Source organism: Somniosus microcephalus, chromosome 3 (genome assembly GCF_052327205.1).
Source record: "Somniosus microcephalus isolate GS21.2 chromosome 3, FLI_Smic_1.0, whole genome shotgun sequence".
In the NCBI taxonomy this organism is placed as follows: domain Eukaryota; kingdom Metazoa; phylum Chordata; class Chondrichthyes; order Squaliformes; family Somniosidae; genus Somniosus; species Somniosus microcephalus.
The window spans coordinates 328826280-328841974 of record NC_140989.1 but is presented as its reverse complement, the minus strand read 5'-3'; the positions used below and the strand labels follow the sequence as shown (position 1 = coordinate 328841974).

Below are 15695 nucleotides of genomic sequence, written 5' to 3'. Positions count from 1 at the left end.
TGGAGGGAGTGCAGCGAAGATTCACCAGACTGATACCTGGGATGGCAGGAATGACGTATGACGAGAGATTGGGTCGATTGGGCTTATACTTGTTGGAGTTTAGAAGAATGAGAGGGGATCTTATTGAAACTTATAAAATTCTAACAGGACTAGACAAACTAGATGCAGGAAGGATGTTCCCGATGGCGGGGGAGTCCAGAACCAGAGGTCACAGTCTAAGGATAAGGAGTAAGCCATTTATGACGGAGATGAGGAGGAATTTCTTCACCCAGAGAATGGTGAACCTGTGGAATTCTCTACCACAGAAGGCAGTTGAGGCCAATTCATTAAATATATTCAAGAAGGAGTTGGATATATTTCTTAAGGCTAAAGGGATCAAGGGATATGGGGAGAAAGCAGGAACAGGGTACTAAAATTGGATGATCAGCCATGATCTCATTGAATGGCGGAGCAGGCTCGAGGGCCGAATGGCCTACTCCTGCTCCTATCTTCTATGTTTAGTAATGCTTCTGATAACATATAAAATGACAGAGTACACCACCACATTAGCAGGCTAAATACACTTCTCTGACTAGAAATCTCTCTCTAACTGGTCAGCACTACACTTAAGCAGGGAGTTTTCACTTTCTCCTTACCATATTTTTGTCTTCTTTCTTAACTGGACAGGAAGTCAAAGGCTGATGTCTGATGCCACTCCCCCCCACCCCACCCTCACCATCCGCCATATCTCCACGACCAGAGATTAGCCACTCAAGTGCACTGCCCTCCTAGATCGGGACCCCAAATAGCCAACCCCCTTTAAATTCACACGAATGAAGTTATTTCAATATACCATGTGTGAATATTTACTAGAATGTCTTTAATAAACCTCCTTTGTCTCAAGCTGATGTGTTGCCACCATTCTGGACAGCAGTTTCATGTGAATTTAAATCCACATTCCCAGGGGCTGCATGCTGCAGATTTGATCCTTCGTGAGCTAAATTTAAACAAAGTTGAACCAAACTGAGCAAGTTATGAAACTGAAGGGAATAAATTTGACCTCCTAACAAAGAGGAACAACTAAATGAATAGGAACAGGAAAGTGCTTAGCTTATCCTGTAAGTCCTTGTTCAGGAATTTCCCATACAGTTTCTGTTTCCTTTCAGCTGTGATACCAAATTTGTATTCCTTTGTTCCTCACTGAATTTGGAATCTTTGCATTTCTTTTTGGAATGCTTTAACCAAATTTGCATTTACTGCCTTTGGTAGTAGTCTGTTCCATATGTTTACTGCTTTTAAGTGTGAAGTACATGTGTTTAGGTCAAGGTTTACAATCTCCTATTTCAGCACCAAAAATTTTCCATCCCTCTTTTCATGATTTAAAAAAATTAATTCTTCAGTTCTGACAAAAGGTTATACCTTAAATGTAAATCTGTCTTTTCTTTTTACAGATGCTGACTGCGGCCTTTTCTGTTTATGTTTCTAATTCTTTAAACCTTTCTTCATATGTCAAATAACGCTGTTTCAATATATGATGGGAAGAAAAACTATTTGGTTATCTTCTGAAGCAATCTGGTATGGTCGATTCTTTGGGATATAAAATCTGAAGTTTAATCATAAGAACCTATTGATACATTAGTGGCCTGTTGATATTATGGGCTGGTATACTAATATACTACACTAATTGGCTTTACACCCTTAATATTCCCCACACAATGCCTTTCCGATCCAAGCCAGACCAATGGAGAGAGATACAGAGTGGAGACAATAACACCTCTTCACAGGTGAAAGAGAAAATCACACCCAGACAATCCTTGCACACCTCTTACATTGCAGCAATGGCACAAGGCCTTCACACAGAGTGGGAAGAAAATGACTTTTATTTTTTGAAAGGTGGTCAGTTGAAAGTCTCCTGTTTTTGTTCGACCTTGTAGGTGGACAAGATAGCTGAAGTGTGGAAGTTTCATGCATTAAAGAAATCAAGCGGGATCGCAGTCCATCTGCTTCGGAGACGGAAAGGCACTCGGCCTCGAGACCATCACAAGTACCTCAACCTTTACCACAAATAGAGGTCAAAGCCACAAAATAGCACTTGGACTCTGTACCCTAAACTTATGTGAAGAGGATTCATCAACAGGCATGATCTGTAATGAACAGAATCAAACTAACATGTCATGAAATACGGTACGGGTCCTTACATGGTATACCATCCAGTTTCTACAAACTACGTAGGTTTTTTTGAATAATGTGATAGTAGCTGTACTGTGCTTTACATCAGGCCAGTTTCATGTTCTGCAAACTAAAGAAAGCCACACAGATGTATTCTTATATAAATAGAGGGTACAGTTGGGACTGGGTGACTTAGACAGTTGGAATACTGTCCATTCCCCTCTAGATCCTGGGTTGAAATGCTCCTCTTTCGATTATCTATAAGGATTCTAAATAAAATTAATTTTTGACAGTCTAAACCCGTCCACAGAGGCCATGAATCCGTGGCACAAAATTGCCCGAAATTCAATACTATTTGCCGCTAAGTTGGTAGGTTCACTCGGACAGGCCGCAGTGTGAAAATGTCATAGTAGGGCGTGATCTTCTGATTTTAAAATTAAGGTTCATTGTTGGGTGCAATGCAAAGGCATCATTACCTAGAGTCTGATGCTGCTATTACCATATAAAAGAAGTGAACTCTGTGCCTCCAAAGGTGTCCAACATCCCACTTTACATGGCTCTAGAGAGCTGCCAACAAAGTCCTTTATCCTATTGGCTAAACAAGGACTGGCAGTGTACTGCAAAAGTAGAGCAGAAATTGCAATTTATAGGTCATGGGCCTACACTTTAGCACCTGTCTTCCAGTGCTATCCTGCCAATATAAAAACATCTTAATGTGATTTACCTAATTAGGGATGCTATCTACCGATAATGGTTGCAAACAGTGGGAAATTGCTTCATTTCCCTTCATGGCCTTAATAATCGAAGTAAAGTTTTAATTGAAGAGAAAAGTAATTAAATAAATCGAGGATACGGAACAGGAACAATGAAGGAGTGCACAAGGGCTGAGTGATATAACAGAACATAAGGCACAGGAGTGCCTTCTTTTATTAAAGGATATTTAATTTTTTTAAATCATGGCACAGGCAAAGTATGCAGTTCTGTAAGGATTTTTTCCCAATTTTACTTATTGTAAATTGCTCTGGTGTAACATTAAGACCTCAAGAAACATTCTGAAGGATCCTCTCTACATGTCAACTCAGACTCCAAATCAGAGTGTTAGAACTGAACTCTGCACCTAAAGCTGGTTAGACAGTATTTTGTCCATTTCTCCTATATAATATATGTAATCATTGGACTAAATTAATGGAATTAACTTTTTCGGACCTCACTGTGTACGTAGTACTGTGAGTCAGAGACAGACTAACGAACTCTGGGATTATATCAACCGGAGAATGACCAGCACTTTGTAAGTGTGGGAATGCAATTGATTTTCTAATTGTTTATGTTTGTTACTTTGTATAGCATTTCAACAGTGCCTCGTCATGAATAATTATAGTCCCTGGACCCAGGCAGCAGAGGGGGAGGAGAAAAACTGATGTGACTATCTCACTCCATAGAAATTGCAGCTCAAGATGGTCTTAAAGAGAAAATAGTGCAAGTCTGCCACTTTGAGCAGGGCACACACCAGCAAGAGAACCTCTTAAGGGGAGGGAGAAAGGGGAAGCAAAGGTAAAACAAAACAAAGTTTGCTTGTGCTTACGTCAGCCCTCTGAACAAATGAGTTGCAATGTAAACCCTTAAAGAACAAACTGCAACTGTCAGTGTGGCTCAAGCTTGTATGGGAGGGGGAACAGATAACCGCATAAACTGTGAGACTATAACATTAAAACAATAGAAAATGCTGGAAACATTCAGCAGGTCAGGCAGCATTTGTGGGTTAAGTTAATGGCCAGATTTTGCTGGAGCATGCCCTGTTAGTTAGACTTTGTTCTGCACGCTTCAGCTCAAAATTGTTTGGTGCTGTAACTTACTGTAAGTGCGAGCTGATAATGGCGTGGCAAGGGCAACAGGGCACCTGGGACCTCCGTGAACGGTGGGACTAACAGTGTATCTCCTTAAACAATGTGATTTAAGGATTGAGAAAGAAATAGAGGAATGACGGAGAAGGTGGGTGAATTTGAGTCAAATCAGGTATAGAAAGTGAAATAAAGAGAGGGAAAGAAATATTGTATTAAGAGAGAGAGAAAAAAAAGACAAAGGAAAAGTAAGAAAAACAATTAAAAATTAATCTCCAAGAACAATTTACCACCTGAAGGAATGAGACTCCACAGTTTAAATTGTTCAATTTCTGGGCCAGAGAGATTGATTGACATTGCATTGACAATTGTCACGTTGTTAAAAAAGGCTCTTGGTTACCAAACTTAACTTTTTGTGGTGAGTTTAATGGGCAATTAATGTGCAAACCCAGCAATTTCTTAAAATTAACAGGGAGACTAAGGGCGAGGTGCCGTTTGTGCGAGGCAAACAGCAGAGTGGTGTAAATCGACCAGCAATTTCTGGAGATTCAGAACGCATGGCGTATCTCTTAATTCCCCTGAACTTGCTGGCTGATTTACACATTAATAATGGCATGTGTCGTTAACACTGTTATTTTTTAGCAAGATCTGGCCCAATATTGTCAAAACTGGAGGATATTACAGATGAACAGCATTTAAAGAGAAACTGAACAAAGGGAAGGGGGAAGGAAGGGGAAAAACACTATGAAAGTGTGTTTGGAGAAAACTGTTCTTTGTTGACAATTTCTCTGTTTTACCAATTACAGACCTAGTCAGCTTAGGGTGATTGTGCATGTGAACCAGCAGACCACATTTTCCTATGTACATTTCTGGGTTTGGATCCAACAACTGCCCTGTTATTTTTTTATGAACTGAAAGTATAGTTAGCCTAGGTGCTTAATTTCCTCTGGTATCCTTGCCAACCTTCAATGACTTCTCATGTTTCAGCAAATTGACTTCAAAGTCCACATCCTGATCTACAAATCCTTCCATGACCTCGCTCCTTCCTACCTCGGCAATCTCCTCTAGGCCTACAATACTGCTCACATCCTTCGCTTTTCCATCTCTGTGTGTTCCCTCTTCCCTAATCTCTACCATCAGTAGCAAAGCCTTCAGCCATCTTGCCCCAATACTCAGGAACTCTCTTCCCAAACCCCTCCACCTTGCTTTATCCTTCTAAAACCTACCTCTTTAGTGTGTTTCAGTCAGCCTCTCTAATTCCCCATCTATTCCTGCTTTGGTCTGACCTTGAACTGTGAAGAACTTTGAAATATTTTGCTATGTTAATGCCACTATACAAATGTTGTGGGTAGTTCACGGGCAGCACGGTGGCATAATGGTTAGCACTGTTGCCTCACAGCGCCAGGAACCCGGGTTCGAATCCGGCCTCGGGTGACTGTCTGTGTGGAGTTTGCACATTCTCCCCGTGTTTGCGTGGGTTTCCTCCGGGTGCTCCGGTTTCCTCCCACAGTCCAAAGATGTGCGGGTTAGGTTGATTGGCTATGATAAAATTGACCCTTAGTGTTAGGGGGATTAAATACGTGGGGTTACGGGGATAGGGTGGGATATGTGTTGGTGTAGGGGTTACGGGGATCGGGTGGGATATGTGTCGGTGCAGGCTCGATGGGCCGAAATGGCCTCTATCTGCACTGTGAGGTTTCTGTGATTCTGTGAATACATTTCTACAAAATTATTTTGCATGCTATTTTAATTTACAGATTAATGAAAATATTAAAATAATGCACAAAAGAATGACACAAACGCATTAACCAGTGTTCTATCAGAAGAAATTAAACCCTGGTGTTCACTGGGAATTCCATGGGATTTAGCTGATTCCACATGTTGATGGTCAGTCATTAGCAGTTTGATGTGTGCTAACAGTTTTAATTTGCTGTCTCACAAGTTGTTCACATTCCTGATTTATGGTACAGATAAGATAGGTACTGTGTTAGCACAATATTGCAGCTCAAGTTTTTTTGTGCATCTGTATTCATTATTTTTCATTGAAAACATAAGAAGGCTTGTGATATTTTCAAATGCTTGCTGTTGATATGAAAATCATCCTGTTGTTGGAGGGAAAATCATCTAGGTGAAAAGGTAAGAGAAAAGCTAGAATTTGCATTTATATATCACTTTTCAAGTCCTGAGAATATCCCAAACCATTTCATAGCCAATGAATTACTTTTTTCTGAAGTGCAGTCGTTCTTATTGTTTAGGCAATAATACATGAAGTAAGACCGAGGTGGGAGCCAATGGTGAAAGGGATCAGACTATTGTAATATCGGTTTTTGGGGAGGAGGAAATTCACAACACAACAAGAACACTGGAAAATGTCATACTGAGGCATATCCTGGGAGTAGCAACTCATGACCTTCCTACTTTGAACATCGTGATTATTTCTCATATCCCAGCACTCCCCAAACTGGTAATTTGTTGTGTTGTGAACTGACAGGATCCCAAGTCATGTGACCCCCATCAGCATTAATGTAGGTTAAAAATAACCCAATAGCTCTCATACCATTCCAGTGATTTAAGAGGAATTGACGGGGAGCTGGCTGGGCGAGCAGGCAGCCTGCCCGGAAGCAGCAGCATCAGGCCTGACAAATTTTAACGACCAGCTCTCGTTTACATCTCGCTGGCCAGCTGCCCGCCCACCCGAAATGGGTGGAAAGAGGTAGTTGGGCAGATGCCGCCAGTTGAAAATCGACACTTGGGTACATTGCATAGGGGAGGGGGGTTGTTGGCAGGGTCTGATGGGTGGGAACTCGGCAGCAGAGGCCCGAACTTTCCTTGTAGGGCCTGGAGGAGCACTCCTGCTTTTCTGTCCCCACAAAGGAATGTTTGACACTCACCTTACAGGGACTCTTATTGCTGCAGACCAGATTTCACTGGGTGGGGCACCAGTGGCGACCACCCCAGGCAGTCAATGGTTAAAATGCCATCAGGGTTCTATATACCACATGGATCATAGGACCACAATTTGCATAAATATATGCAGCTAGAATGTTTGGCCTTCTACTCATCTTTGTTCTTTTTAAAAAAAAAAAAAAAAAAAAAAAAAATCCTCCAACCTTCCCTTTGCTCGCAGTTTTTGACTTCTCAATTCTTTTCCATCTGTTTATGTTACAGATGGTTTCAGAAACAGCACTTCATTATAGTTTATGCTGCTTGGGAGACTCAAGCTCCTGCAAAATATATAAAATGTAAATCAAAATTGTACAGGGAGAGGTTTCACCGTGTTCCATTTTGTAGTATTATAAATTATCTCTGTGAATTTTATATTCAGATTATTGAATAAATTATATTTTTACCTGATTGGTCTGGTCTGGTTTGTTTTGTTATAGATGCAGGGAAGGTCTTATTTTAAATGCTCATACTTTGAGCTTTGTTGCCCATATGCTAGGGACTCATGATTAGTCACCCCAGAATCATATCCCTAGATTTGCAGAAAAACTCCTGTATAATACTCATGGGGTAGAGACTGTGAAGAAAGAAAGACGTGTACTTATATAGCGCCATTCACAACCTCAGGACGTCACTGAATTGTCGGGGACGATTTTGCCAGCCCTGGGGAGGCGGGTATGGAGGCGGGACTGCCGGGAAAATGGCAAAAACTGGGAGCGGGTACCGAACCTGCCCCCAACCCGCCTCCGTGCCAACTCCCCAGGAGGCGGGTGCCCAACTCGCGCTGGGACCCGTCTCCTCGTGGTGGGAAGGGGATTACAGCCACTTAACTGCCTGTTAACAGGTAGTTAACAGGCTGTTAAGAGGATTATCCCCATTTTTCCAACACAAGTACGGGCTTCCCAACGTCGGGAAACCCCGCCAGGGTCAATGAGGCGAGCAGTGGGTCTGTGGGGGTCAGAGGGTTCGAAAAGTGCGCTGTGAAGGTGGCACCTCAGTACTGCACTGGTATGGCAGCCTAGATTCTTGTGCTCAAGTCTCTGAGGGAAGCTGAATAAATACCAGATGAAGGGAGAAAATGGGGGAAGAACTGAATTATATTAGTAAAATAAAAGTTCAAATGTGTGTTACAAATGCAACCCATGACATGCGATTTGCTGGGTAAAAGAAAGAACTGCATTTATATAGTGCCAGTCTCCTCCTCAGCTGATCCCAGAAGCTTCACAGCCAAGAATTTGTTTTGTTTTGAAGTGTAATCACTGTTGTGCAGGCTTCGCGGCTGCTTCTTTGCTTATAGCAAAGTCCCACAAACAGCAAATTAGGTAAATGACCAGTAAATCTGTTCTGATGGTCATAGTTGATGAATACATTTTTGCCAAGCATAGAGTCATAGAGATGGATTTCCCCCCAGAGCGGTATCTGGGCAGCTGCCTGCAGAATGTGCTCGGGAGGCCCGGTTCATTTTGAGGCCTGATTTGTATCGGGGCGGGGCACTCCGTGGCTGGAAACCCTGGGGCAGCTCGCTGGTTGTGTGCCAGTGTGATATCCAGCGGCCTGGTCAGCTTCCATGCCAGAGGCAGGTAGACTCCTGAGTGGGGGGACCGATCCACGGAGGGTTAGCCTCACAGGCTGGGTTTGTGGAGGCTGGAGGAGCATTCCTGCTCCTCAAGGATCTCACCTACAGGATGCTCAGCGGCCAGATCACCACCTGTAATTGTCAGCCTAGATTATATGGTCAATTGTCGAAATTTCTTTGACAGATGAATTGTCAGTGTTTGACAGCTTTGCGAAGCTGTCAAACACTGACAATCTCTGTTCTAAGGTGAGCCCTTGCACACAGGCTCACCAAGACCTCTCTCCTCAGCAGAAAGCAGATGGCTGCTGCATCTGAGAATACAGCAGCCATTCTGTCATCTCTGCCGTTGAGATGAGGCACCTCTGGATCCCCAAGGGTTGAAGCCTGCAGAAAGAAGCAAAGGTAAGGAAACTTTTTCCAACACTTTACACTCACCTCTCATACTTACCTGTCCACACTTGCACCCATCACTCACCTCTACAGCTGACATTTCGACCCCTCTCACCCCCGCAGACCCACTGCTCGCCTCGCTGACCCTGGCGAGGTTTGCAGCCATCGGGAAGCCTGCAATTGCAGGCGTAAAATGGGGAAAAGCCTCAAAACTGCCTGTTAACAGGCAGTTAATTGGCTCTAATCCCCTTCCTGCCTCAAGGAGACGGGTCCCTGCGTGACTCGGGGACCTGCCTCCCAGGAAGATGGCACGGAGGCGGGTTGGGAGTGGGTTCGGTACCCGCTCCCAGTTTCTGCCATTTTCCCAGCAGTCCCGCCTCCATACCGGCCTCCCCAGGGCTGGGAAACCGCCCCCCTTAAGTACAGTGCTGCACATTAAGTTGGCAGGTTTTTTTCTGGGATCGGGTACCTCTTGTTTCATCCCATGGTCGTTCAGTGAGGGCTGCAACTTTCACTTGGCCATGGAAGTACACTTCTCTCAAACACATTGAGATGCTTTTCTACATGTTTTATTCATTCATGGGATGTGGGCGTTGACGTAATAAAACTCACTACGCACTTGGTTCGAGTATAAAGCAAGGCTTTAATCAACTTGTTTCAGAACATGGAGGTCTAGTTGTACTTCACTAGTTCCTGTCTTACAAAATGTCCCTGGGCAAGCTGGGCCCACGCCCCAGTATTTATATTCCTTGGACGGCGCCACGAGCTGGCCGTCCAGTGTTATTTCATGAGTCGTTTCTTCATGATGATGAGATTTATAACAGGTGTCACTGGCAAAACCATTCCTTATTGCCCTTGAGAAGGTGGTGGTGAGCCGCCTTCTTGAACCGCTGCAGTCCGTGTGGTGAAGGTACTCCCCACAGTGCTGTTAGGGAGGCAGTTCCAGGATTTTGACCCAGTGACGATGAAAGATTTTGACAATATATTTCCAAGTCAGGATGGTGTGTGACTTGGAGGGGAACTTGCAGGTGATGGTGTTCCCATGCGCCTGCTGCCTGTGTCCTTCCAGATGGTAGAGGTTGCGGGTTTGGGAAGTGCTGCCGAAGAAGCCTTGAAGACACTATATAAATGCAAGTTATTGTTGTTGATTGGAGCCACAGCAAGATATATAGAAATACTCAGCAGCTCAGGCAGCATCTGTAGAAAGAGAAACAGAGTTAACATTTCAGGTTGATGAAGGGTCATCGACCTGAAACGTTAACTCTGTTTCTCTCTCCACAGATGCTGCCTGACCTGCTGAGTATTTCCAGCATTTTCTGTTTTTATTTCCGCTTTCCAGCATCCGCAGTATTTTGCTTTTGTTTAAGAATCCTGGTGAAGCCTAAAATGCAACGAGGGAATTATATGACTGGTAAGATTTTTTTATTTTTCAGAGATACCCAGGAAGAATACTTTGGATAGGATTTACTCCCCATGAACTTTCCTTTTCGCTTTAATGAAAACTTCCAAATTGGTGTTAGAACAAAGGTGACTGGACAGAAAGCAGAGCAGAATGCCAATGATGTCCGTGATTGACAGGGAGAAAATTACAACACAACTAAATAAATCATTTCAAAGAAAATAAGAGAATATTGAATTTCTGATCATGTAGTAATTTAGACTCAAATTTCACGATGTCACTGATTCCACATTCAGTTGAAAATCCTTTGTTTCTGTATGTGTGTGTATCTCGCCTTCAGGTCCTTTTGACGTGGCAGCTATTTTGTGTTCCTGGCAATGATTGTGTTTCATTATTTTAGAAGGTATTACATGTGAAGCTTCTTGTTCCTGTTGAGGGAGGGCAACTTCTGTGCAATGCTCCCCCTACATCAGAGACGTGCAGCCAGCTAGACACACAGTCCTTCTGCCATCAGCTGTACCCCTAATTATAAACAGCAGAGCTGGGAGCATCTTATAAGAATATAGATATGCTTTTATATTGTTTTTAGTATGGAACAAAGACAGAACAGCTAATGTAGCAATTATAGCTAAACCACATGAGTAGATCAGAATTTGCTTAAACATAGTGCTTGCAGATCCCATCTTTTGATTATAATGGTAAAGTCATAGTTCCAGAAGACAAAAATAGAAAGCAAAGGTTACTGAGATAACATTTGAGATGGAAGATAACTTTAGGCATGGAACAGGATATTGATAAGGATGAAGCCCCTGTGGTTGTGTGTTCAGAAATCTGTCTGATGACCTACTCAGCAAGAATTAGACAGTGTAAGCTTGTGTTTAAAATGGTATAAATAAGGAATACAAAAGCAAAACTCAGGATCTTTAGCTACCTTCAAGGAGAAATGCCGTGAAGTGCCTGGACAGGCAATCGCTCACAATTCCCGGGAAGTTCTTCATACTTGAGTTTTCTAGACGTAGGACTGTGTGATGAATATGTGTAAGATGAATTTTTGAAAAAAATAATAAATGAAGTTAAGTGTCAGACATATTACTGTCTCTAACTTTCACAAATCTGATACTGAAAAGGCTATGGATTATCCAACACTACAGGCTCAGGAAAAAGATGGATCCACTGTCTGGTTAAGGCCACCTGTTCCAACAGAGTAAATGCAGGGAGCTGGTGACAAGTGTTTCCACTTTAATTACAGAACCAACTTTGTTAATCGGTGAATAATATTGGACTTTGACATGATTCTATGCTCCTTATTTTGCCCTGTTTTCTTTATTGAAAGAATAGATCTCTCAGTAGGGAAGATATATGGAGGCTTAGATCTGAAAAGCCACTCAATGAACCTTTGGACAAGTGCAAATTGTACAATTTCTTGATGCTGACCACAAAATGGAGCCCAGCACATCTATGAAGGCTGGCACCTACCAGCAGATGTAAAGTGGGGTGGGGACACTGGGGGGTGGTGGGGGGGGGGATAGTGTAAGTGGTGGACAGAGTCGCTGTCCCAAACAGGAACAAAAAAAACTCATGTAAAAGTGCAATTATATTTGACAGTGGGTGCCAGTCTTGTTAAATCTGTGAGTTGTTCAAGTAATTAATACTCAGACTTAATCAGTAACAATAAAACAGGTCTTTACTGGTTGGAGGTAGGGACTATACGTAGGTCTTTACTTCATGCCCACAGGCGGGAACTGAGGGGAGATCAGTACCCACAGTACTATTTATACCCCTATGGCCAGGAGTGGTACTGCGTATCACTACGCCCAACAAGTAGTGCAGTCCTGTCCATAGGTTCAAAGTAGCACACATATTACATACACAACATTCCTCCCTTCCTAGCTTTACAGTCATCTCCCCATTTAACATAACGTAATAACATATATACATATATAACTTCAGGTTTACATAACAGAATAACATAGATAACTTCATGTCAAAACAGTTCACAGATTCAATCTCTGTGGTGTAGTCGGTTCACGTTGCTGGAGTGACTCATTCAATAGTCCTTCCATGGATTTAACAGTTTGAGCTTCCGAACTGAATTGGCTCCGTTCGGAGGGACCACGTGTGTGATCTGGTAGAGGTAATAATGGTTCAGATGGGTCATCTTCTGTTTCGACTTTTCCTTTTCTGCTTCTTGGAGACTCTCTGGGCTCCACTGTCAGCTGCCAGCTGCATGCGCAGTTCCTCCTTCTCTTCCTCCTTTTTCCGTAGTAGAGCCACCTTCTCCCGATGTTCCGTAGACTTTCGGTGCTCCTCCATGATTTCTGTATGGTGGGAGTCGAAGTTACAAGTTGGGCAGGACAGGACATAGTAATATTCGGTGTCGTCCTGATCTAGGCCAGCGAGAGGGTCTTCTATTTCCTCCATACCCAGCTGGGCGTTAGCCAGCTTTTGTTCCAAGTCCAGACATCTTTCCTGAAGAGACTTCTTCATGCGTACCTCTTCATCCAGCTTTTTCTGGGCTTTCAGCAAGTCGTTTACTAATGACCTCATTTGAGATTTTACTACTTCAACTTCTTTTGGAGATTGATTGATCGGACTATTCAATCCCTCTACCGGAGCAGCTGTTTCAGCGGTCTGTTGTTCTACGTTGACGTGAGTCAGCGTACTTTTGGCATCCAAGGGCTGCTCTGTTGCAGTCATCTCAGTCTGTGTTGCCACCTCAGCTCTTCCAATAACCTTTGAGAGCTCCGAACCCCTTTCGTTTGAATATTGAAGTTCGTGTTCAAGTTTTTCCCATTTCAGAGTCCTGTCCTTCAGCATATGCAGGAGTTGGCTGACCGTTAACTCCTCTGACATCAGACGTTTTGTGTGCTCCTGCTCCATTTTCTCCATCAGCTGCTTCTGTTGTCTTTCCAGATTCTCCAACTCTATATCAAAGAACTCTTTCGTTGCATTCAACTCTTGCTCAAAACGGCGAAGCATTTGTTCTAATTGCTGTTGTAGTTTGAAATGGAGTTGAGTTCGAGCCCGATGTCCCTCAGAAATGGGCACATCAGTAGACTTGCCAGACTCAGAATCCACAGTTAAACTATGTTGTTGTTGCTCAGTGGAATTCTGTGCTGAAACTTTGTCTTTTGCACCTGAGTTGGGCTTACCATCATCCGTTCCAGAGTCTGGGCCGACTATCTTCACCGAGTTCTCACTCGTTATTGTTTGTAGGAAATGCCAGTCCATATTCATTTTCCTAATCCACTCCCGTCCTAGTAGTGGAGAACCTCCTTCAGATATCACATATAAGTCCATTATTTGACTGTCTTCGCCCTTGTGGACCACTGCAACCTCTATTTTCCCGATGGGGTACACTCTTTGCCCCGTGTATGTTTTCAATATAATCCCCGTATCCTGTAGGGGAATATGTTGGAATAACTTTCCGTAATCTTTCTTATTTATGACCGTCAATGCCGATCCAGTGTCCAATTCCAGTTTTACTTGGACTCCTTCTATCTGAAGAGTGACCCAAATTGTCTGGAGGTCTGCACCCTTACCAGCGTTGAGTACTCTTAAGCTAGCCAGTTCATTACAGCTTAAGCTAGCCAGTTCATTACTGCTAGCGTCTGAATCGGACTCCTGTTCGGTCACCTTGTGTACCTTTGCGTATTTTCCTTGCGGTGACTTCTTGTTGCTGGTCTTCTTCCCTGACCTGCATACTCTAGCTATATGTCCAAGCCTACCACAAGTTCTACATTCTTGGTTTTTAAACCAACACTGGTTCTGATCATGCGTTGTCTTTCCACAACGATAACATTTGCCAGAACTCACACCCAATTTGTGTGCACTGAGCTCCGGTGACCGTAGCTGCATTACTGCCGTGCCTCTCGCTGCGGCTTCGTGTGCTGCTGCCATAGTGACCGCCTTCTCAAGCGTCAGCTCATTCTCCTCGAGCAGTCGCTTTTGTGTATCCTGTTTAAATAAACCACACACAAATTTGTCTCAAAGTGCCTCTGTCAGTCCCGTTCCAAACTGGCAATATTTCGCTAATTTACGCAATTCCAGCAAATAATCAGCATTGCTTTCATGCTGTAGCTGCCTTCTGTCGTAAAATTTAAATCGTTCCGCTAGCATCAGCGGCGTGGGGTTTAGATGATCTTTCAGGACAGTAACAATCTCATCGAACGTCTTATCCGCCGGTTCATCTGGTGATAACAGGTGTTTCAATTGCCCGTATGTCTTCGCACCCATTAAATTTAATAATGTTAGAGCTTTATCTTGGTCACGAATTTTATTGGCCTTACAATAATTTTTTACTCTTTCAACATATATGGCCCAATCTTCGAGGTCACTATCAAAGGTGCTAATATTCCCGTGTTTAGGCATTGTAGATTTGCAATTTCTTAGATTTTTTTTTTTACTGCTATCCAAGATGGCGGCTTCCCGCTCTTGCCGTCGTCCTCCGCCCACAAAATGGCGGTTTTCCCACGCTTGGCGGTCTTCACCCGTCCCCCAACGCCGTCTCCCTTCAGCCCCCGAGTGCGGCCCTTATCTTCGCCGCGATCGCCCGAGTGCGGCCCTTATCAGCGGATGCGATCGCTGGATCGCGAAGTGGCTCTCGGCTCTTATCAGGAGATGCGATCGCTCTGTTGAAACGCCTCCCGCTCGAAGCGGCTCTCGCGCCCTATTCCTCCAGCTCCCCCAGCCCCGTTCGTGCGGCCAACGCGGTGGACTGCCTGTCGCGTCGCTGCCCGGCTCAGACAACGGCTTACCCACCACCAAGCTGGAGAAGAAGCTGACGGTCGCCGATGGAGGCTCCGAGGTCAGGATGTCTTCCAGTGGGGTGGAGAGGGTGGAAACCTCTCTGCAACGTCCTGGCTGTGGACGAAGCTGCCGTGGAGTGACTGCCGCAGGGTCCGAATCAGACTCGTCGCCAGTGTTAAATCTGTGAGTTGTTCAAGTAATTAATACTCAGACTTAATCAGTAACAATAAAACAGGTCTTTACTGGTTGGAGGTAGGGACTATACGTAGGTCTTTACTTCATGCCCACAGGCGGGAACTGAGGGGAGATCAGTACCCACAGTACTATTTATACCCCTATGGCCAGGAGTGGTACTGCGTATCACTACGCCCAACAAGTAGTGCAGTCCTGTCCATAGGTTCAAAGTAGCACACATATTACATACACAACAAGTCTCTGTAGGAATGCTGGGCTACATTGTAATATGGACACCCAGAGTGCAAACAGGCAGAACCAGATTCCCTGTGTTTACTCTGCTGGAACAGGTGGCTATAATTCAATGGCTGACTTGTAGACACATTTTATGAGTTTACACTGCACTGATTCCCTGCAGGTCCCACTGTTTATACCTTGGAAGTGCAGTTGACAGCAGAGAAACTATGCGCTTGCTGCC

At 43.9% G+C, this 15695-nt stretch overlaps 1 protein-coding gene across 5 annotated transcripts in view; it reads left to right on the top strand.

The window, feature by feature from the left end:
- LOC147122217 (BTB/POZ domain-containing protein 19-like) overlaps positions 1 to 11402 on the top strand; it is a 263418-nt gene extending 252016 nt beyond the window's left edge. For 2 of the 5 annotated variants that reach the window (XM_085983136.1, XM_085983135.1), the window contains exon 8: positions 1914 to 7340. In XM_085983136.1, the coding sequence (XP_085839262.1) occupies positions 1914 to 2048 (135 nt within the window). In that variant the 3' untranslated portion in view covers positions 2049 to 7340. Of the gene's footprint in view, positions 1 to 1913; positions 7341 to 10328 lie in introns of those variants that run through there. The other 3 variants (XR_015077709.1, XR_015077708.1, XM_085983134.1) reach the window with 3 other exon arrangements.
- The last annotated feature ends 4293 nt before the right edge of the window (positions 11403 to 15695 follow it).